Source organism: Strix uralensis, chromosome 24 (assembly GCF_047716275.1).
Source record: "Strix uralensis isolate ZFMK-TIS-50842 chromosome 24, bStrUra1, whole genome shotgun sequence".
In the NCBI taxonomy this organism is placed as follows: Eukaryota; Metazoa; Chordata; class Aves; order Strigiformes; family Strigidae; genus Strix; species Strix uralensis.
The window spans coordinates 5,089,131-5,112,839 of NC_133995.1; the positions used below are offsets into that span (position 1 = coordinate 5,089,131).

At 56.1% G+C, this 23,709-nt stretch overlaps 1 protein-coding gene across 1 annotated transcript in view; it reads right to left on the minus strand.

Annotated features, from left to right (window-relative positions):
* SCUBE3 (signal peptide, CUB domain and EGF like domain containing 3) overlaps window positions 1–21,711 on the minus strand; it is a 36,460-nt gene extending 14,749 nt beyond the window's left edge. Inside the window, exons 1-6 of the mRNA XM_074893475.1 lie at window positions 21,609–21,711; window positions 12,631–12,753; window positions 10,934–11,059; window positions 7,712–7,846; window positions 4,429–4,554; window positions 3,380–3,496 (exon numbers count right to left, since the gene is read on the minus strand). Coding sequence (XP_074749576.1) covers window positions 3,380–3,496; window positions 4,429–4,554; window positions 7,712–7,846; window positions 10,934–11,059; window positions 12,631–12,753; window positions 21,609–21,711 — 730 coding nt within the window. The remainder of the gene's footprint in view (window positions 1–3,379; window positions 3,497–4,428; window positions 4,555–7,711; window positions 7,847–10,933; window positions 11,060–12,630; window positions 12,754–21,608) is intronic.
* Window positions 21,712–23,709: the final 1,998 nt, after the last annotated feature.

Consider the following 23,709-nt stretch of genomic DNA (forward strand, 5'->3'; position numbering starts at 1 on the left):
CGGTGAGCCCAAATTTTGGGCGCGCTTGGGCTGCTCGGCCTCACCCATGCATCGCTGCACCCGGGTGCGGGGAGCTCCGGCGAGGCACAGCACAGCCCTGGGGTGCTGAGTACCCGAGGGAGAGTATGGGAGCCTGGAGGGGGACAAATGGCCAAGAAGGGGCTGAGAGCATCCTGGGCAAAGCCGCAGACCCCAAAATCAGTGCTAAAACACCCAGGGATCACTTTGGGGGATTGTCTCAAAAAATTAGTTTGAGCTTTGCCCTGCAAAGGAAACTCTGCCTGGCACCACCCCTCCATGGCTGGGAGATGTCCCTCCTTCATCCTGGTCATTTTGGGGAGGGGACAAGGCACCCTAACACTTCTTTTTGCTCCCGTGTGGGGACAGAGCCCTGTGGCAGTGCTGGACCGAAGCCAGAGCCCACGGGTGAGCGTGGGGCTGGGGTGCTCGTGGCACGTGGACCCCATCACCCGTGGGACCGAGCAGAGACGAGCGCATGCCCGCTGGATGAGAAACAACGCCGGGTCCGTGCTGAGGGGAGGACGGGGGAAGGGGAAAAGAGACGAAACACAACCCCTGGCTGTGCCTGCGCTGTCCTGGGGGGCTCAGGCTGAGGGCAGGGGGTCAGCAACCAGGACGCGGGGTGCGGAGGCTCGGCAGGGACCATGTCCTCCTTGGGGAGGTCGATGCGTGCGGAGGAGCGTGCATGGCATGCCCGTGGCCACCCGCCTTGTGTCCCCATGCTCTGCTTTCCCCTCCACCACGGTCCCTTCACTCTGGTGTCCCCAGCATCGACCCAGCAGCGGGGTCTGGCACAGCCCCTGCTCCCAGCACCGCGCCCAGCACCTCCAGCTTCACAAAGCTGGGGAGATCAGTGGTGCCACCGCAAACCGCCTGGGTGCGGGTCAGGTAATCGGCCATAAAACTTGAGCTGGGCTTAGTTTTCTTCTCCATCTAATCATATTTCCTCCCCACCCACCACCTCCCGCTCTGCCAGTGCTCGGCATGAGCTGGGGGACAGTGATGGCCCTGCTGCACCCCAAATATTGGCGGGAGGGAGATGCATTGATGCCCTGGCTCGCAAGTCTTCCCAGAAAGCCAAAATCTGAATCAGCCTGGTTTGCATCTCCCCGCGGGTGCTGCACCCTATGCGATTTGATGTGTTTGTTTTTTTTTTTTTTTTTAAAAAGAGTGTTTTTTGAGCATAAATATAAATATATAAGGTCATCGGCCTCCCCTCCCGGCTCCCCCTCCCCCTCGAGCCTGCAGACATGTTGGGAGCCATTAGGGCTGGCCTCGCTTTGCTCAGAGGCATGTTATTCATTATCTGCATTTTTAAAAGCAGCAATAAAAAGCGGAAAAATGAAAAACACCGGCCGTGGCCTAATGAAACTGTCATTCAAAGGGGCTGATCGTGCTTCCTGCCGCGTGGTGTGATCTGAAGGGAACCTGGACCAGGGGCCTGTCCCGGCAGCCCATCAAACGCACCGCGTACAATTTCAAAGCCCATGGCCCGGGGAGCGAGTTTGCGTTTCCCCTTGCTGGAAACTTTATTCCCCTTGAAATGATGAAATATTTCAGAGGAAATGGGGAAGGGGCGGCGGAGGGAGCACCGGAGAGGGGGGGAGGGCTGTTTGCTGAGCCCTGGCCGTAAAACAAGAAAGGGTGGTTATAAATATCTGAGCAGGTACCTTGGCCATAAATCTGCTGGCCGGGCATCCCCGCGGGGCGGCCGCCGGCTCCCAGCGGCTGGAGCACAATCCCGCAGTGTTCCTGCGGCGGGGCTGGGGGGCCGGTAATCCCCTGGGGGATGTGGGAGCCGGGCGGGCCCCTTCCTGCAGAGAGGGGCTGCAGACCCAAAAGGGATGCGAAAGGCGCAGGGGTGGGTTTTGGGCTGGTGCTGCTCCTAAAACCCTCCACTGTGGAGTTTGATTTCCCCCAGGAAAGTGGGCGAGGGAAGAGCTCATGGGGACGTAGTGGCTCCGGTGGGAGATGCCTCCCCAGCAGATACGGTGCACGGCGTGGGGATGAAGGGCGAGATTTTGGCCAAAGCCATGAGGATGAGTGATTGTGGAAACCCCCAAATCCCACCCTCACACCTGTGGTACCCAGGGTCCGAGCGCTGAGACCCTCTGGCAAACAGACCCCTCTCGAGCATCCCCCAAATCACGAGATGTTTCAGAGAGCTGCTCTCCCATCCCTGCACCCAGCAGGTCAGGAGCATCATTTCAGTGCCAAACCTCCCCGAATCCTCGTACCAACACAGACACCGCACGCACAGGGACCTCCATCCAGGAGGAACACACCAGCTAACGCACCCTGGGGTCCCAAAATCCCCACTGGAGGAGTGGGTCCTCACCCTGGGCACAGCAATAACCCCACGGGAGCGCCCTCAGCAGGTGGGATGGGATGAAGCGGGAGCAAACACAAGGACAACGGGGACAAGGGGCTGCGAGAGCCAGGAGGGACTGGGATTAATCCTCAAGCGGGCTGGGGGACAGCGGTGACATTAAGGTAGCAGGCAGGAGGGCTTTGCTCAGCCTCAAGCACCCCTCGAGCCGGTGGCGAGCAGCCGGGGCTTTGGGGGGCTCCTCTGCCGCTCACCCCGAGGATGGAGCCGTCTTTGGAAAGCGCAGAGGGTTTTCTGTTCAGGCACAGCGGGGACACGGGGAGCCAAAACCTCTCTCTTGCTTTCAATTCCTTTTTCTTTTTTATTTTGCAATAAGAACTCAAATGTCTAGAGCAATTTGTGGACTTAATCACTCCCCGAATGTAACATTTTTTTAAATCAAATCAGCTGTTAAACAGCACAAGCATATGAAACCAGTAAAACTTCTATCTCTGTTTGATGTTTTACAATTTGAAAACACACACAGGAAAAGGACAATTTTGGGGGTGGTTGAGTTGTCAGGTTGTTGGAGTTTTGGGGTTTTTTTGTAATTGTTCCTGAGCCGAGGCCCTACAGTGCCAAGTCAGAACGGATCGCCGCAGCCAAATCTGTCCCCTCTGTGTCCCTCCCCGAATGCTGCCGGTGACAGTAACAATTTCTAGCGTGGGGACATCCTCACGCCTCTCCCTCCAGCAGCACGGAGGCAGGCAGGGACCCCTGCCCACACCCCGGCACAACTGACCTGTCCCCAAACGTCCCCTCCAGCATTCCCACAGCCACTTTTGCTCCCTGAGGTTGTGCAGCGACGCATCCCTGCATCCCACAGGTACCCGCAGCATCCCTCACACATGCACCGACCTCAGCAAAAGGAAACGCCTCATCCCCAAAGCTTGGCCTTCACCAGGTCAAGAGCAAATCACCCGGGGAGGAAGATGAGCCATCCTGCACCCCAACCCATGTCCCCGTGGCCAGGCGACGGCTTGCACCTACCTATGCAGGTCACCCCGTCGGAGTGCAGCAAAAACTTGACATGGCAGCCGCACTTGGGCCCCTGGTCGGTGTCGTCGCAGGTGTGCTGGCAGCCCCCGTTCCCGTAGTTGCAGGTCACTGCGGGAGGCAAAGCATCGGCCGTCACCCAGGGTCCCAGCCCCTCTCTTCCCCCAGAAGCAGCATAAAGCCGGCTTGGAAAAACCTCGTCCATACCCTCCGAAAGATCCCTCCCTCCAGGATAATTTCTAAAGCCCTCTGACTTCCCCTGCGGGGTCTTGGCAGATGCAAACTGTTATGTGGTTTCTCGTGTCTTCCCTTTGCATATCTAAATGCCACCTGAGCGCAGGGCACAGGTGGGCTGGTTGCTCCTGACCCTGGATCTGGTGTTACAGGGGAAGGGTGGGACTTCCCTGAGCTCTGGAATGACTCAGGTGCTCCTGGGAATCCCTGCCAGCCCTCCCCGGGGGGCAAGGCGTACTGTTCATGTAGCTTGGAGGGAAAATAGGCTTGTAGGATTAAAACTCCATCTCATCAGCGATTTTACACGTTTGCTGCAGACAGCAAATGAGAAACAAAATAAAAATAATTGCATAAACACATACATATCTATTTAATAATCCTGGCAGTGCCAGCGAGGTGCTGGCAGGAGATCAGACAGGCTGAGAGCACCACAAACCCCGGGGAGAGGATTCCTGCGCTCCTCCCGTGCCGATCGCACTCTCTCTGTTTATCTCCCCTTGGGAAAGCGAAGCTGGTGGGACCAGGACAGGGGATGCTGCACCTCTGGGACCCCCTTTAACTGCCATTTCAGCCCACTCAGTGTAAGGGCACAATGTCTCATGGCAGAGGGGGATGCCAGGAGCATCATCAAAAAAGGCAACAGAGGCAGAGCTGGGCATGCCGGAGGAAAATGAAACCAGAGGGCTTCAGGCTTGATAAACCAACTACAACTTGGGGGGGGGGTCAGGGCTTTGCAGTAGGGCCAGGAGGTGTCTGTACCATGGGGACAAGGTTAGAGGCTGTATCCCCATCCCCGGAGCACTCCTTACGTTTGCAGTCGCGCTGGTTCTTGGTGAGCTCGAAGCCGGGGCGGCACTCGCAGGCGATGCCCCCCTTGGGGGTCTCCCGGCAGATGTGGGCGCAGCCGTGGTTCTTGTTCATGCAGTTCATTCCTTCTAAAAGAGAGAAGGAAGGAAAGAAAAGCTCCAAAAGCTTGCTGGCAGTGGTCCGTGGTGGCAGAAGGATGTCTGGGGTGGGATGGGGATGGGGACATGGGGGCAACAAGGGGAAAATCTTAGGTGGGACAGGATAACCCCAGGCAATGCCTCGAAGAGCAACACCTCCTGGCAGAGAGCAGCTCGGGAAGGTGGACAAAGCCACCCTGGGGCTTGAAACATTTGATTCCCTCCCATTGCCTTGGGTGAGACCCTGCTCCCACGCCTCGGGGCAAGCCGTGGGCGCAGAAACTGCGGCTGCCCACCAGCCCTGCCTGGCACCGACGGGACGGAGTGATGCAGCTCCTTTTTGGAAGCCAAGGAGGATGAGGTGAGCGTGGCTGGTTGTGGAGCCCCGGGCAGGCAGTCGTGGCATTGCTCTGCTGAGCAAGGAAGGGTTTTTGGAGGGCAGCCCTGGAGGTGCTCCGCTGGGATGAGCCCCAGGGCCATGCCCGTAAGCTATGGGATGAATTGACAGCTTGGGGAGGATTCTCACGCTGGCGGCCCTTGGGGAATGAGGGTTTGGGGAGCTGCTGGTTCCCATTATGGGAGCTGCCATTTCACCTTCACTGACCTGTCCACAGCCCCCTCCCACCCCAGCCTCTCTCGGGGCACAGGGACAACTGCAGAAAGCTGGGTTGAGCAGATGCCGAACAGAGCATTGCCAGGAGTTTATGAGATATTAAACAAAACCCACAGCAAGCCAGAGGTGGCCCTCTGGGAGATGCAACTGCCTGCTCAGGGCCTTTTTCTGGCAGAGGGAGGGGGTCAGCTCCTTTCCAGGCACCCAGCGCTGAGCCCACCGTGGGGTACATGATGCCAGTGTTAGGATGGGGGACCAGGCAAAGCTGCAAACCAAGAGCCTGGGGAAGAAGGGCGAGGGAAGATTCTCATAGGGTCAGGGCACCTCGAAGGAGGATGCTGAGATGCATCAAGCATGCACGGGAAGGGTTAAAAATCACAGGCTGCGGCCTGTGGGTGTCCCAAGCTGCTCCCCATCACCTGCCCTGAAGATCCCGCCTGGCTCCGCTCCAGGACAGGGTGAACATCTGTAATTGCAGTGGCAGGCGAACCCTCTGTAATTAGTCTCTCTCACCTGCAACCACACCAGCCCTCCCTTCCCTGGCCTCCGCATTAGGGCTGGGAACCCCCAACCTGCGGGGAACCCCGCTCCATCCCCCCAGGGGCTGGGATGCTGCTGTTAGCCCCCTGCACTTCACCCAGCCCTGCCCTGGGACTCCCCCCAGGTATGTGATGCCCCAGGGATGTGGGGGACAGCCAAGTGCTCTCAGCCTCTCCTCCAAACAGCGGCTTTTCTCTCCCCCTCTTTTTTATTGCTGCTCTTTACTACCTGGCAGCATCTCCGCTGTGTCCTGGGTACCACAGCAGACACAGAGACCTCCCAGGCTGACCCTGCCCTGCCACACCGCTGCTCCCCTGGAGATGTCACCTTCCAGAGAAGCCAGATCCCGACTGCCGGCCGTCTGCAGAGATCCCCTGGCACATCCCAGCGGAAACACAAGCTCCAGCATCCACATGCCCTGGCTTCCCTCCAGGCCAGGACGGCCGCACGTTGTTTTCCTAAGACTCCCCAGGCCATTCCACCCGGGGAACGGCATCCTCCTCTGCTGCACGCCGCCGGGACACAGCAATCCCTCAGTGCCTACAGCCACCACCCAGGAAGGGAGCCCCCAAGCTTCGCACCCCCTTTAATCCTTCCTCTCCCTGCACCATCATCATCTGCTCTTGCACCGGCACCGTGTGAAGACGCTGCTTGCCCCTTTTGCTTTTAGTGGCTCTGCTGTCATAGTTGGGCTGAATGTGATGAGGTTTAAAGGCACCAATACCCCAGTGAGCCCTAACCCTTGGCCTCTCCTTACTGGGAGGGACTGGCCAGTGCGAGGGAGAGGTTCGTGGTGCTGTCAGAGGGAGTCCTGGGGTCCATCCCCTGGGTCTCCTGACCCAGCAGCATTTCATCCCCTCTGCATCAGGAGGGAGAGAGGAAAGCAAGAGGGAGATTGAGAAAGAGAGAAAAAGCAGAGGGAAAGGAAAAAGCCTCCTGCCAGGGTAGGAGGAGAGAGACAAGGAGCTGGCAAGGACCCCAGAAGGAAGGAAACAGCCATAACGTTGAGGTTTAGCTCTCTAATACTGAATGCTTCTGCCTTGGCAGTGCCCGAGAGCCAGAAGTAAAGTCAGAACAGGCTTTAACATCGGACCCCAAATTGTCCTCAGCTCTCTGCTTTTTCCAGGCTCACAGCCCGGGGACCAGCTGCAACCCTCCCACCCCTCATCCTCAGCAGCCACTCCGGAGCCTGAGCTCGGGGATCACGTAGCAGCTACAAGATCAGTCTTGGGGTGCAGAAGCAACAGAGACCTCCCCAAGCCAACACCACTCTGCAGCCGTTCAGCTCAAAAAGCCAGCTCAAAACCCAGCACCTGCATCCCAGGGCCACCCACTGTGTCACCGGGAGGAAGGAGCAGCCAGCTCGTCCCTCCCGGGCACACAGGGGATGGGGACACGGGAGATGCCACCGTGGCTGCTGAACCGTCCTGGGCTGGGTGAGATCCCCGGGGAGCTGGAGGAACCGACACAGCTGGGAAGGGGGAAGGAGGAAAGCAAAAACACTCAGCTGGTTTTGCCAAGCAGTGGAGATAAAAATCAGCAGAGACGCAAAAATCTCTCATTTCCTCCTATTTTGGCTAAGAGATTGCTCCAGACGGCAGCAATTTAGAGCTGATATCGAGACGAAGGACTCGGTGCTGTGCAAGACCTGGCAGGAGAAGAAGAGTCTTGCAGGGTGGCGTGAGGATCTCTGGGTACCTTTTATTTAATAAAATGCTCTGGATATAGGATTAACGTCCTCCGTTTGGTATTATTGTGCTTGACTAAGGGGCCTGAGAGGGTTTTGTGATGGAGATGTTTATTAGCCCTGCGGCATCCTCTCCCAACATGCTCATAATAAATTTGCTTTTAAATTTGCAGCACCGGGAAGGGTCATGAACCAGCACCCAAAGCCAGGCACGGCGCAGGGGTGGCCAGGGGTGATGGGGGACAGACCTGCGTGATGAATGCAGGGGATGGAGGGTGCCCCGGAGAGGGGAGATGCCGAGCACTAACCTTCGGGGCGCTGGATGCAGGTGTGCTGGTTGTCGCTGAGGAAGAAGCCCTCCCTGCAGAAGCACTCGTAGCTGCCCATCATGTTGACACAGGTCTGCTGGCAGCCACCGTTGCCCTCCGAGCACTCGTCCAGGTCTGCGAAGGGAAGGTGACAGGGGCTGAGCAAGGCACCACAACACGCCGAGGGGATGGGGAACTGTGTGTCACAGATTTGCTACATAACAAATTACTTCAGCTTTACATCTGTGATCCCCCAGCTAGAAGAAATGGGGATGCTCTAGGGCTGCAGGGGATGAAGGCAAAGCACATCAAGGGGTGGGTCACAGAGGCCATACGGTTTCCTCAGCTGATGGACTAAAAAGATCTGGCCTCATTTTACATAAGGGAACACCAAACCCCAGGGATTTTCCTTGTCCTGGGACCCCCAAAGCATCCAGAATGCTTGGCCGGGCTGCTGGCTGCAGCCGCCCCCAGCTCCCAGCCCCTCTGAGCCCGTTGCCGGCTGGGGATGCCTGCTCTTCATTAGTGGGAGCTGGGAAACCTTAGCCCAGAGCAGGGATAATTACTTGTAAGGAGACTCAAATCCCCGGCAGCTCTGCTGCCCTCGTGCCTGTTTTGGTTTAACAAACCAAGACTGGAAGGGGCTCGTGTTGTGCCCCCATGGCAGCAGCGATGCCCTCGCCCTGGGCTGCTCCTGCTCTATCCCTGCAAATCCCTCATTTAATGAAGGGCGACTGCCCGTTGGTCTCTCCAGAGGGCTTTTGGGGTCAGTGGTCCAAGCTGAACCCATTGATGCTCCGAGGTGCGAGAGCAACCAGGGTGCTGAGCTCGGGCAGAGAGGCAAACCTCCTCCACAGCCCCCCCCACCCCTCTGCCCGCAGTCCCGGGGCCAGGTGACGGTGTCGGGCCAGGGAGCAAGGGGCCCCGTGCCAAAGAAAACCTCCCGTGAACTCGAGCGTGGCAGAGCCGGCAGCTGAGGGGAAAGCTGAGCCCCATCGCCATCGACTGCCGGAAACGCCGGAATAGCGGCTCGGTGACGGCACGTGCCGGGGGGGGCTCCCAGCCCCAGCCCCCCCAGCATCACCTTCCTCCCTGAGCATCACAGCACACACCAAAACCCCTTGTTTTTGGGAAAAGAGATGGCTGGACGGATGGATGCCCGAGCAGCGCGGGTGCCTTGCACTGTGCCCCAGCCCCAGGCAAGCCCCAGGGTATGCTGCAACCCCGGGGGGATGCTCAGAAATCAGAGCAGGGCTGCAGCTCCAGCTGGAAACTGCCACGGGAGCAGAGCCCAGGAGACCCCACAAACCTGCTACCTTGGAAAGGAGGTGTTGAAAACATCATCTCAGACCCAGGTGCCCGTGGGGCAGGCGAGGGCTAACAGCCGGGCTGCAGCCAGGCACAAAAGGGACGACGTCCTCTGCGATGGCAGGAGGCTTGCAGCTTCCTCCAAGCTCATCCCAGCCAAGCTATGTCCTACAGATGCCAATAACTATCCTCAAATCCCCCCACTTATAACAAGGGCTTAACGTCTTGAGACTTCTCCTTCAAGCTCCACACAAAAATGAGGAGGCAGCCGTTCAAACCCGATGGCTGAAATGAGACTCCACCGCTCTAATACCTGTTTTATTAAATGCAATGGAGATGGGCAGAAGCCAGCAGGGCCTGTGTCAGGATGGGGGCTCGAATTCCTGTCCTGGTTCAAAAGGTCACCCAGGGTGGGCAATGGGGGGACCAGTGGGCTCTGATGGGCACATACCCTGACCCACCTCTGGCTCTGCCACTGCCTGCAGTGCCAGCAAAGCCTGGGCATGACCCTCTGCTTTATTCTGCTTCTCTTTCTTTTGGCTAAGAGGAGATTCTTGCAGGCTGGGCAAAGCACAGTCAGGATGGGGGGAAAGAGGATGGGAAACACCCATCGGGGTTCATTCCTGCTGCCCCCCAAAAGCAGCCACTGAGCAAACCCAGCCGGAGCACAGAGGGTCTCAACATCCTCATCTGTAAAATGGGCTCCAGGGGATAAACCTGCACCATCCCTATGGCAAAGCAACGCAGCCGAGCTGCCTGGCTGGGATGAGCCAAGGGGGGAGCAAGGGGTGCCCCCCTAGGCCCCCCCTCGCCTGGCTGTGCCCTGGCCGCCTCCATCCCCTCCCACCCAACTCTGTAAACACATGACGTCTGCGGCTCGCCAAGCCCGGCTTTCCTTTCTTCTTCCTCGGGCTCATCCTCCCCCGGGAGAGGAAGGCAGAGCCGCCCGCCCGCGCCTCCTCCCAGCTGTGTAAATCTCCCCCCTCTCTGAGGAGGCTGCAAAGATCCCGGTGATGGTGGTTAATGCAAAACGTATGTGTCCATAATCCCTTCCCCCTCCTCCTCCTTCCAGTGATGAGCTCATTAATGACCCTTCTGCAGACATTAATTAGAAAATAGAATGAGCTCCAGGCGGAGGGAAGGCGGGCGGCCCCATGCCCTGGTGATCCCACCCGCGGGTGCCGCGGGAGGAAGCGGGTGCTGGGGTGCGGGTAGCCCGGCTGGCCCCGGGGCTCTGCCGGGAGCTTTGGCTTCGCCGCAGCCGGATGGAGTTTGGGGCGGTGGGAAGTGGCGGGAGGATGCACGGCCGCTCCGTAGGCAGATGCCGGGTTTGTCTTGGCCCAGGGATTATTTACCCAGTCCCTTCGCTGGTTCCCATCCCCACCATATTTGCTATTAACTCATCTATTTTGGCAGGTGCAGGACTGACCTCAAGCACGAGCGGAGCGAGCGGCAGGGCCCGGGTGAGCCCCACCGGCTGGTCCTGCCTTCGGCAGCGGTGCAGAACGTGCAGTATGCAGGATGCGGCCACGGGGAGACTGCAGCTCATGCCCAGCATCCCCAAACCTAACCCTCCCAGTCTTCCTTACCCCAGCGTCCCCCAGTCTATGGATGGACCCACGGAGCAAGTTTTTTTCCCAGCATGGAGCATCTTCCTTGGCATCACCCCTGTGCAATGGGGAGCAACCCTGTCCCCGCTGAGCCATCGCAGCACTGGGACATGTCTGCAGCCAACTTGCTGCCCTGGGAGTGCCACCATAGTCCCCCAGCTCTGCAATGGGTCTGGGGGGAGTCAGAGCTCTGGAGGTGCCTGGCAAAGAAAGCCAGGAGACTGGTCTCGAGGTGCCAGAGCTGTCGAGTGGCTGTGACACGCCGGCATCCCACCCCGGTGCGTGCTGGGGGCCCGTCCCTCACCTAAGCAGTTGTGGCCGTCGTGCGCCAGGCGGAAGCCGTCATAGCAGGTACAGCGGTAGTTGCCGGGGATGTTCACACACTCGTGGACGCAGCCCGCGTTGTCTTCCCGCTCGCACTCGTCGACGTCTGTGGAGAGAGGCGGCAGGAGAGCTGTGGGGCCACCCCGGCTATGATGGCCGATTTCCTCTGCGGGTGCTGCTCCCCATCTCCAGCGTGTTTGTGACCCAGCTGTTGCACCCTGGGCTCTCTGCTATCACCTACAGCATCCCCCCACACCCTGCCAAAACATCCCCCTCCTCCCCAGTCTAGATCCTGGACTTCCAGGTAACCCCCTGTCTTAGCCTCGGCATGTTGCGGGGACCTGCCAAGTGCTTCGGGAATGACGGATTTCCCGACGGAGGTGGGCAGAGCAGCCTGTCTCCATGGCGAAGCCTTGCTGTGCCTGGAGCATGCTTTAATCCCTCTGCTATTTGTACTCAGCCCATCCCAATCCCAGACCCACTCAGAGCAGAGTCGGGAAATTTTCCCCTGCTCCTGCTTTCCTGGTTCCGCCCCTCCAAGGAGCCCAATTTCTTTCCATGCCCCACTCAGCTGCTTATACCTATGTCTATACCTCTATCTATACCTATATCTTCATTACATCTATATCTACATCTATATCTATAGCTACATCTCTATATCTCTATCTCTATTCTCTATCTCTCTATCTCTATCTCTATACCTCTATCTTGATCTCGATCTCTATCTCGATCTCTCTACATCTATGTCTATATCCTCTACCTCTATCTACATCTGCATCTATATCTATATCCTCTATCTCTATCTCTATCTCTATCTCTATCTCTATCTCTATCTCTATCTCTATCTCTCTATCTCTATCTACCTCTCTATCTACATCTATATCTATATCCTCTATCTCTATCTCTATCTCTATCTCTATCTCTATCTCTATCTCTATCTCTATCTCTATCTCTATCTCTGTCTCTATCTCTATCTCTATCTCTATCTCTCTATCTCTATCTCTATCTACCTCTCTATCTACATCTATATCTATATCCTCTATCTCTATCTCTATCTCTATCTCTATCTCTATCTCTATCTCTATCTCTATCTCTATCTCTATCTCTCTATCTCTATCTACCTCTCTATCTACATCTATATCTATATCCTCTATCTCTATCTCTGTCTCTATCTCTATCTCTATCTCTATCTCTATCTCTATCTCTATCTCTATCTCTATCTCTATCTCTATCTCTATCTCCTATATCTATATCCTCTATCTCTACATCTCTAGATCTTATTTTTAAGCTTCTCATGTTTTAGCTGCTAACCCAGTTCTGCAGCCTCTGGGTTGGAAATCCCGGAGGAAAAAACACCCAGCTTTGTTTAAAACAAGCCCCATCCTGGGACTGGGCAGCGCCAGCCTTGCAAACGCGGCTCTTTGCGGAGCAGTGGAGGCAGCACGACAGCACGACAGTCTCGTTCCTCTCTGTCCCTATGCACGGCAGTGTCAACAGGCCAGGAGTTTGGGGCAGAAAAGGGAAATAAAAAGGTTCGCAATGGGCTGGGTAAACAAGCAGCCTTTTTGCGAGGGCAGGGGACATCGCTGACGAGCCACCGCCTGCCTCCGACCTGCCGGGGCTGTCCCTCGTCGGAGGGCTCCGGCTCCAGCGGGGGTGGGGGTGGCGTACCCCTACCTTTGCAGTGCTTCCCGTCGCCGGTGTAGCCGGACTTGCAGATGCACTTGTAGGACTTGGGGGTGTTCTGGCAGATGGCATCGATGTGGCAGTTGTCGGTGCCCTCCACGCACTCGTCGACATCTGCAAGGGGAGAGGCGAGGGGAGCGATGGGGAGAGCCGGGGGGGCCTCTGCCCCATCTCCCCACAGGAGCCATCGCTCAAGGCGATGAAGCCAAGCAGCCCTCGGGCTTTTCAACCCGCATATGAACCAGAAAAGCTGCTGCTTTGCTCCTTAGTGGCTTTGCTGCGCCCAGCCCTGACGCTATGGGCGATGGGCTCGCTCTGGGACACGGTGAGCCGCTGGGTCCGCTCCCAGACAGCACTACCCGTGTCCCCGCTCTTGTACAAGCCATCCTGAGACTCCCCGGCCCTTTCACGTGTCTGATGATAGGAAACATCGCTCAGGCGCCCGTAGTCCAGGCTGGAGCCAGCCCAGGCAGAGGTGAAAGTCTCTGTCTCCAATTAGCCATTTCCTGAGCCGACCAGTCACCCAAATAATCGTCATCGCTTTCTATTCTTAGGCGCAGAGGAATGTGCACGAATTAGCAGGGACCACACTAAATAAACCTGCGAGCTGGGAGCGGGAAGCAGGAGGAAGAACTGGGAAAAACATCAAGGCTTCCTTGGGGACACAGCCAAAATCCACATCCCCCCCCATCCCCCTTTGCCCCTCAACCCACTTCTCCGGGATGCGGCGCCGTGGTACCTGGGACATCACGTCCAGAGCAGCGCGCACCAGTGATGGCCTCAAGCAGCGATGCCCAAGGGTTTGCCGTGGTGGGAGGTTTTAATGGTATTTGGGAAACAGAAGCCTCCAGCGCGTGGGGTGGAGGTTTATGAGCAAGAGGCTGCTCACCTGGCTGCTCTCTGCCTCCCCTGCGCAGGCAGTACGGGAGACGTGGTGCCCCGGAGCGGGCACATCCCCCTCTCTGGCTGCCAATGCCTGGCAGCGGTGTAAGGCAGCTGGGTGCCCCCGGGGGGGGAGGTGGGGGCTGAGCATCACCCATGGCCCTTCGGGTACAGGCAGGGCTCCCTGAGCACCCTCGGCTCCCCACTCTGACTCCACGGGCACGTGGGGAGTGTCAGCGCGGCTCCAGGGGTTTTGCCCCCACCGCCTCCCACGGGGATGGGGAAGGTCCCACCAGGGAATCTGAGGGTCCCTTCACTTCCCTGTACCCCATCAAGAGAAGCCTAAGGCTGCGAAGCTCTAAGCTGCCTTTAAAAAATCTGCTTTTCAGCAACCCCAAGAACAGAAGCACTCTGCGATGTCCCCAAAGACATGAAACATCCTTGCAAGCCGCGGGTGGGCAGACAGCCCTGCCAGCCCCACCGGGACGGGGGCCACGGCCACGAGAGAGCTGGCCCGAGCCCTCTCCCGGCCACCCCAGTGGTTTTTTGCTGGGAGATGTGAGTCACCCGGCCGGGGGGAGGAGAGCTTTAGCTTTGCCTTTGCACCAGGGAGGCGGCACGTGCCTGCGCATTGTATAAATATTTACAGCCCGCATTCATATTTGTTATTTGACATTAGCCATGGCCCGCGGCCACCACGGCCTCCCTTGGGCCATTAATCACCGGCTGGAGGCTTGACCCACCGCGGCGGGGACGACGGAGGGATTGCACGGGAGACCGGCACCCTGCTCCCGGCCGGCACCGTCGGCCTCCAGCACCCACGGCACCGGCCACAGCACCCCAGCACCCAACGGCCTCCCCGGGGAGAGGCTCGCAGGCCACAAGGATCCCGTGGGGGGTTTGGGGGAGCTGTTGTCCCTTCGGGGAGCTGAGCAGGGCTCAGGTTCGGTTCCTCTCCAGCCAAACTTCACATTTGGCTGCAAACCCTGTCCCCGCCCCAGGGCACAGTTGCCCCACCGCACCCCTGACCCACCTGCAAAGGCCCCATCCTACAAACCGAAAAGCGTGTGCAAATAATCACCGGCGGAAAAAAACCTGCAAAAGCCACAGGAGTGCAGAGCTCACTCCTTCCCAACCATGTTTTCAGGCTTAAAGAGTCTTTCAGCCCAGGAGGAAGCACCTCCATCATCGCTCAGACTTCACCTCCGGCTCCAGCACCCCTGGCCGGGGCTCTTGGGTGGGTGGTGGGAGGGATGCGGCGCTGGAGCGGGGGGACGTTGAGAGACTCGACAGCAACAAAGCCACCACTGAACCAAATTTGCAAATTCTGGCCTTGACCCTGCGTGGTTCGGGACCCTCCTTCGGCTCTTCCCCCTTCTCCCTCAGATGTGTCAGTGCCTCGAGTCGATGGTCCCAAGGTGGGAGTTGCCAGGTCCCAGCACCCCGGGCACCCACCCTGATGTACAGATGGGAACCAACACCCAGACACCACAGACCATCATCCATCAATCCCCACCTCCTTCCCTAAAAACACCCAGAACGTGAAGCATCCATCAGACAGCACATCATTGAAATTTTTCCAGTCTTTTGCCAGAAATCTCACTTTTTTGGGGGGTTTTATTTTCTATTTCTTTTTCCTCCTGCGCCTCAAACTCAAGACAATGAACAACGTCTGTGTGGCGCTGAACACAATGCCGTGCCTTTCCCACTTGCACATGTATATTATTTTTCTTTTCTATCTTTTTTTTTTCCATTCTGTAACTTCAAAACTTCTCTAACTTTGGAAAGATTACACAGCAGCAAAAGTACAAAAGAAAACATTATAAATTTGCCACTCTGTAATTTTTCCAAAGCTGGAGACATTCTGAAAGGTTACAGGATTATAAAAAAAAGGAAAAAAAGGGGAAAAATTGTGTGTGTGTGTGTGGGAAGAGTGAATAAATACCCTCCTCGGCACCCCAGGAGCCATCCCCAGATTGGCAAAAATCCTAATTTAAGAATGCTGAAATTTTGGCTCCTAAGAAGAATCCTTCATAAATGATGTAGTGAATTAAAAAAAAAAAACCCTCTGAAAAACTAAATTTTTGCATTTTTGTCAACGCAAGCGGCATTTTCCCACGAAGGGGAAGGTTTGCCATTGGGACAGCCTGCTTCTCCTGCAGGAAAATTTTCTCCATCCAAATAAACGCCCGCGGCCCCGCTGCAGGTGCTCCCAGCCGCGGCCAAGGCGCGAGGGATTTCATTTTCAAGCCAAGCGAAGAGAAGATTTAAAAAAAAAAAATCCTTATTGATGTTCCCGTCCCTATTTGCTCTTGCAAACTCCTTTCTGCGGTGCGCCCTGCTCGTCCCTCTGCTTGGGGGGACCTTTTGAAGTCCAGGTCCCAAATCCAGGTGGGGTTTTTGGGGGGTTTGCCAGCCAGGACCTCTTGCAGACCTGCATCCCTACAGCCCCTCACTCCCCTTCTTCCACAAATAACCAAAGATGCCCTTTTTCATCCAAAGTTGCCTGAAATGAGCCCAAACCTAACGGCGCAGATGGGTGCATCATGCCCCACATCCCCAGAACCGGGGGATTTTGTACCAGGCAGGGAATTTAATTTTGATGAAGATGCCGAGTCCCATCGGGGACCCGAGGTCTCGCCCAGATCCAGCGGCCCACGCTCCCTGCCCAGCCCCACCTCCCCGTCCCACCACGCTTTGGGGCTAATTAGGGCTCGTCAGAGGGCAAGAGCATCCTCGGCATCGCCGCCACGCCGTGCCGGGGGGTTTGCGGCGAAGGGCAGGAGGCTGCGGCGCTCGCCCCGCGCCTCGGGCGATGTTTTTTATTCCGTTGTGGGTGGGATTTTCCAGCGCTGGCTGTTGGGCCCCGTTCCGCTCCAGCTGCAGCTTTATTCTCCATTTCAAAGGCAGCAGAGGCAGACAGTTTCAACGCCACTGCCATTTCGAGCGTGCCAAAAGTGGGGGGACCACCAACCCCCCGGGACCGGCACGTACCCACCGGGGAGGCGAAGGGCTTTGACCGAGGCCGGTGGGGGAGGCGGTGGCAGAGCCCATGGGCACCCGCGTCCCACGCTTGCCCCCTGCCCTGTGGCGTCACGCTGACGGCGATATGTGACAGCGAGTGGGGGGATAAAGCAACAGCTCGTATATTTTTAGAGCCTGGATTGAGGCTCTTTCCTCACTTCCTTATTTTGTTTTTAAAAAAATAATAAATAATAAATGATGGTTTTCTCCATAGGCTGAAAGTCCCAATAAATTTGAGGAGAGGGCTGAGACAGGGTAGCAAAAAACCGCCAGAAACCCCCTAAACAAACAAAACCACTGTCCTTTTTCTCTCTTCTGCAAGCGCTTCAACTTTTTCTTTCAAATTAATTTTATTCTTTATTTTTTTATAGGCATATATATTAACAGCCTGTCTGTATAGGGATGTGTGTGTAGCTGTTGGCAGACACGCGGAGTTTCCACTCGGCCTTAATGCCAAATTAAAGCTTTATAACTTCAGTAGCTCTTTTTACCAGGGTATTAATAACCACCTCAGACACTGTGGTGCAGTTTATTAATCATTTGTTCGCCCGGGGAGCTCGCGAGGGCGACTCGTGCTGCGCCGCGGCGGGATGGGCACAGAGCATGGCCATGGGCGGTGGCATCCCGCCGGGAGGGGATGGGGGCTGGGAGCTGGTGAGAGGGGAGGGAGATGCTCTGCGGGGCAGTTTTTTGCAAATTGGCCAAAGATGCGTCATCTGAACTCGAGATCCTAACTCAGGTGCTCGGCCGTGGCTTGTTGCCGTGCCGGGGATGCCGTGCCAGCCGTGCCTGGGCGGGTACCCGCGCTCGGGTCAGCTCAGAGGGGATGTCTGCATCTCGCCGTGGGATGGAGACCCCCGCACCAGCCCCACGGCAGGAGCCCAGCACCCCACACATCCACCCAGCTCTCTCGAAAGCAGGTGGGACCCGGTAGATGCAGCTCGGATGGAGGACAAGGAACCACAAGCTGCAGCGAGGACCTGGGGGGGTTCCCGACTTAGTGATCGCCCCATGCCCAGACCCCCCTCTGCACCCCTCGCCCTGGGTTTTGCTTCCCCAGAGCTGGCAGTGCCGCAAAAGGGGCTTTTTTTTCCCCCTGTTGATGTTTCCTGCTCCCGCGAGGGCAGAGCTGGGTTGAGCTCCCCATTCCCTGCACCAGCCCAGGTCATCCCGATGGATCCACCACCAGATCCAGCATCCCCTGGGCTGGAAACGCTCCCTCCATCCCCATCCCACCTCCCTGTGCCAACCCCGGGTGCTTCGGCTCAATTCAGTCGCAATTTCTCCACAGAGGGTTTGATGCTTCACGCCAACAGCGTGTTCATCTCCCCAGGGAACTGTTATTGCTGTTGTTGTTCCTTTGGCTTATCAGGCTGACCAGGCTTTGCCTTAAAAATATGTGTTTGTTTGTTTTCGGCTTTGGGAGCAACAATTGCAAGATCTCCAGCGGGGAAGACAGCCTTGCCGAAGCGCAGCTGGCCGGGCTTCCTCCAGCGCCGTGAGACAGAGCAAACTTTATTTGCCATCCCAGGCTTCTCCTAAAGCCTCTCGGGGGACTTATAATTTTGAAAGTGAAGGTTAAGGTTATTCATGCATATATTTTTCCTAAATGGATTACTCCGGTGCGACCGTCTGCAAAGGAAAAATCTATATAAAAATAAAAGAAAAAAAAATAAAAACTCCTGAGCAGTTTGGAGACAGCAATACATCTCTGCACTGGAAGACTCGAGGTGTCTGAATATTTATACTCCCGTTGGCAGTTACAAAAAAACTCTTCTTCCCTCCTTCCTACCCCCCCTTCCCCTTTTTAATCTCAGTACAGGCACGTTAGACGCCCTCAGTCAAAGATCTCCTTTGAACTGCTGTATGTTGAAATGTTTACAGTTTTACATTTCATATTTCAGAGGGGTGGAGGGGACAGGCACAACAGTCGCACACTGTGAATACATGAGAGGGAGGAAAGCGGAGGCCAAGGGGGAGGAGGTTTGGCGGAGATGGGAGGGGAATCAAACAGCATCTCTACGCTGCAATTGGAAAATTTTAGACTCCTGAAAAAAAATATAAAAAAATTAAAAAATAATCCCTGGCGGTGTAGGCTCTGCAGGTGCATCCCCACCGAACCCAGCCCCTCGCGCAGGATGGTGGCTCCGTCCCTGAGCAGCCACGCGGCCAAAAGGGCTGGTTTTACCCACGGGTGACCATCGAGCTGGGCTGGGGCCGTGGTCCCACTCAGGACTCTGTGCTGGGTGGGCGGCCGGGGCTGTGAGTGTGCCAGGGGCTGCAAATTGGGGTGCTGGGGGCCCCCGGGGAGATGCTGCATGTCCCTCCCAGCCCTGTTGCCCATCGGAGGGGACGTGCAATTCAGCTGCAGATAACGGTGGTGAATCCTGCGACGTGTTGTGTCTCCAGTTCCTGGGCAAGGCCAGATCCAGGCACTCCCTGGTACAAGAGGAGGGTGTAAATCCGCCAGCCCTTGGGCTCCATCCTCCCCTGGGCACAGGGAGGGGGCAGACGATGGGCAAGGGTGCAGCTCCACTGAGAGTGGAAGCTCAGGACAGGCTCTTCTGCCTGGCGGGCTGTAAGAGGGACTGATGGGTGACAGGGTGGGACTGGGGGTGGCATCACTGTCCAAAAACCAGGAAAGCTGTGGGTATGGTGGCAGCTTGGGGCCGTTTGGGCAGCTTGGCATGGGGACCGCAGGGAGACTTCACCCCTGCTGAGTGCGTGCCGGGAGCCTCCCTGGGGTTATTTGGATTTATATTGTCAGTTCTCCTCTTGAAAGCTTTCCTAGCCCTAAACTGACCTAATAAACCCCGCAGACAGCCAGGTCCTCTGGCAGACACCCTCCAGGCCCGGCGGACGGCTCTGTTAATTCCTTCCTTCCCTACAGACTAAACTTTCTGGGGTAATTCAGCGCGAGAAATAAGCCAGCAAGCCCTACCCATGGTGTGATGTTATCGCAGCAAAACAAGCCCATCCGATGGGAGAGGACCCGTCCCCAGCCTGTGACAGTCACCTGGCGAGGGTGGCTGTCCCCCAGAAGGGCAAAGGCTTCGGTGAGGGCGGAGGGGTGATGTGTACCCCATCTTTGGGGCATCACCCTGCAGATGCAGGGCGGGATGCCCAATGCTTTTCAGAACTATCCTACTAAAACATGCCCCAGGTGCACGGAGCGGCTTTGAAGAGCTCAACAACGCTTGTGCATGCAGAAAACCAGGCACTAGCGGGTTCCTAGGGAAAGCACGGCTTTTATCTGCCATCGGTGATGCCGGGTCCACGAGTTCAGCCTCATCCAGAAAGGACCGGGTCCATCCCTGCCCAGAGCCCTCGCATCCCCGCAGGCACCAACCTCCACCCTGCCGCGGCCACCTCCCTCTCACCACCCCGCAGAACCCCCCAGCAGCAGTTTTGGGGATTAACTCTTCACTGCAACCCCCCCCCGGCTGCAGAGCGGCCGGACCCCTGGGTCTGCTTGGTGCCTTCGCCGGGGGCCGGGAGGAGCCAGCACCGTCCTGGGCGTACGGCGGGTGATTTACCCCGGCACAGGATTGAGCTCACCTCTCTCCACCCCCACTCCACCCCTCTCCTTCCCCGAAGGGATCTGTCAAGTCTCTGCACGATGGAATTTTACTTTGCTATTTTAATGCAATTCTGGCTCAGGCTTAAATGGAACTGGAAACCAAAAGGCCTTAATAAATAAATATTATGATAAGAAATGAAAGCAATGCATACACTCAAGATAATTTGAGAGGGGATAAAAACCTAAGCATTCCTTTCTAAGCCTAATCATAAAGCTTTACGTGAAGCTGGACGCCTTCTCACCAAACCTTTGCCCTGGAAAATCTCCCCTGTGCTTGCCCAGACTGCCCAACCGAAAAGTTGCCTATTGTTTTAAAAACACTTTAAGCCAGATAAGACAATAGCCTTGAAATTCCTCTAACTTTGTCGGTGACAGGGCTCAGGGTGACCATGCGCGTGGCTGAAATACGCCTGTTACTAATGCCTACAAGAGATCTTTAATTATATCCTGCGCTCCCATATTCCCTTCACACCCTATTTAATCTCGCTATACGCATAAACATGCAGCTACTACAATAGCAAGAGCCAAAGCTGGTTTTGATAAATCTTACATACTGTTAAGCGCTATGGGAAAAAAAAAAAAAAAAAAAGAAAACCCAGCAGATTGTATAGATAGTGGTAAATTAAGGAGAAAAAACCCCTTCGAGACAGCCAACGGGATCATGCACATAGGGCTGTGTGTGTTTGTGCGTGCGCGCGCACTCCCGCGCGTGTGTATAGAGAAAAATCCGAGCTAAATATAGAGGTGCTATAGAAAACCTAAGGTATAGATAGACCATACATAAAGCTACATGTGTACGTTTGTGAAGGAGAAACTCTGGCTCAATACGGGAGTGGCGAAACAGAAAAGCCTGAAGTTGATAATGATGGGACATACCTCTCTTTTCTAGAGATAGGGAAAGAGCTCCCGGATTTTTCAGGCTTTGCTGTGCTCAGCCGCCCGAAGTTTTCTGCAGCCCACATCCCTATAGCACATTTGAGATTCCACCCGCGCCTATGTAAAACACACAAACGCAGATGCAACCTCCCAGCGTTAGATACCCCGTTCCACCGTCCCTTCCCTCCAACCCAGCCCGAAACAAGCCCTCGCCCGCACCCCATCTCACAGACACCGAAACCCGAAAACCAGAAAAGCCCCCCCAAGCCCCTCCAAACAGCAACATTTTCCCTGTGATGGGCGCAGACTTGTTTGCACCCCCTCATTTTCTGCTTCTGCACCCCCTGCCTCGAGATAAAGAGTCCAAACCCAAAAAAATAAAGTGTAAGAAATGCAACTCATTAAAGAGTTCACAAAAAAACAACCCCAATTAAAGGCAGCAGGCAAGAATATCTGCAAGCAACATTTAAAACCCCCTCCACTATTTGTTGTTATTGCTGCTAATTTCTCCAGCCTGCATATAAAATCCCAGATCTAAAGAGGAGGTCCGGCTGCCTAATACACACATCAAACAGCAAACCTTCGAGCTGGGACGATTTTCTCTTACCTTGACTGGCTTTATTTGCCAGCGTGTTTCCAGAGTGGAGGAGAAAGACAAGGATGGAAAATCCAGCAATCTGCAAAGCTCCCATTGCAATCCCAGTCTGCATGGAGGAGTGGGGGCAAGACGGGGGGATTTCTAGTGCTTTAAAGGAAACAAGAGGCTGAGCATGCGAAGGGAAATCAAGAGGAGGAAGGGGCTCTCTTCTTGCCGTGTGTGAGACAGAGGGAGGGAAGGGAACTGAACTGATGGAAAAAGCTGCTCTGGGTTCAGTTTGGGGCTCTTGGTGTTGCTAAAGAGGAGAGAGTGAGGGAAGGAGACCCAGGGCAGTTGGAGGAAAGTGGACTCTATCGCCCTCTCTCTGGCGGCTGCTCTGATCCCTTCTCCTTCTCCTTCTTTTTTTTTTTTTTTTTTTTCCTTAAATAATCCCAGCCAATTCCAGTTTTGCAAGAGAGCAGCAGCAGCAGGAGCAGCAGCGCTGGAGGGGGGAAGCAGGCGCCTTGCCCTGGTGCTGGGGACCTGAGAAAGGGGAGTGGAAAGGAGAGCCCCATCCAAGCAACGCCCTTTTTCTCCCAGCCTTTCTTTCTTTCTATTTGGCTTTGGTTACTCCTTCCCGGCTCCCCCCCTCGCACCCCCAAGGCTGGGCTTTGCCTGCAGGAATTTACAGTCTGCGCTGGAGGAGAAGGGCCAGTAGCCATGGAGACTGCTTCCCTGGGAGCAGGGAGGTCAGGCGGAGACCATGGGCGATCAATGCATCAATGCAAAGCCCCCCGCAACCCCCAGACCCACCCCGCACCTCGCAGCCCCTCGGCCAACCAAGGGCTTGGGGTGGTGGCAAGGCGCGGGGGGGGGGACAGGGGGAGGCGCACGGCATGGGAAAAGGCAATGGGTGGAAAAGAAAAGGGGAAGGAAAAATATATATATATAAGGAAAAAAAAAAAAAGTTTGCAGATGGCATGACCTGGCCGGACTCGGTGGCTGCGGGAGTGTCTTGGGGTGCTGGGCCGGTGGAAAGCGGGACTGGAGAGCAGCTCTGCTGTTTGCAAGGGAGAGGTGTGGAGGGGGGGACTGGAAATAAGCATGGAGGGGGGAAGAAAAAGACCTTTCTGAAATATTCAGGGGTTTTTTGTTTACTTGCAGGAGCCTCTTGTGGCCTGGCCCCCTGCAGCTGGCACCCCAGGGGTGCAGGGGGACCCTCTGCAACACCCCGTGACCATCCCTGTGCTGGGAGCTGCTGGTACCATCTCCTTTCCAGGGTGTTTCTGCTCCCTGAGTCAGGAAAGGCATCGCCAGCCAGGAAACTGCAGCGGGAGATAAGGCTGGGAGCCGGGAGCGGGGCCAAGGAGGAAGGTGTGCGGTGATTCCACCTGTCCAGGGACGTGGGGTCCCATGGCCCCAGGGGTTCTCCTGCCCATGGGGCCCTTCCCACCCACCGTGCTGCCCCTGCAGCCTCTCATGTCCCCTTTTGTCCTAATAACCCCTAAAGATACAATAAAGGGGGCTGGAGGAGATGGAAAACGTCCAGCTAAGCCAAGGCACCCGCTGCCGTCTTGCTGTGGAGAGGAGGGGAGGGATGGCAGCTGGACAGGAAGATGCTGGGGAGTCCCTGAGTCTAGTGATGCTTTCCCTACAAAAACACATAGCCCTTGGCCCTTGCTGCCAGCAGGTCCCCTGTGCAAAGCGTCGGGGTCCTAAACCCATGCGGGAACTGACCCCTTCCAGGGGAGCAGGAGACCAGCATCAGCTGAAGGACAGATGCCCGTCACACCCAACACAAATCTCCAACGTTCAAATTCACGTTTGCACGATGGCTGCAGGTGAACCTGGAGCCAGGGGAGTCTGCGTAGCTCTCGTCTGCCTGGGCTGGCTAAAAGGGGCTTCTCAACAGGGCCAACTGGCTCTGTCATAGCCCAGTTGGATAAGAAATCCAGTGGAAGAGCACTTGCACTGACATGACCAGCTCTAATAACACACAGCACATCTTGAATCAAACCAGTAATGCAAAACCAGGGGCAAAGATGCAGAAATGACTATTAAAGCTGTAAAACTATTTTATATGTAAAAACACAAATGCAGAGGTGTCATCGTTAGGATGTATCGGGAGAGG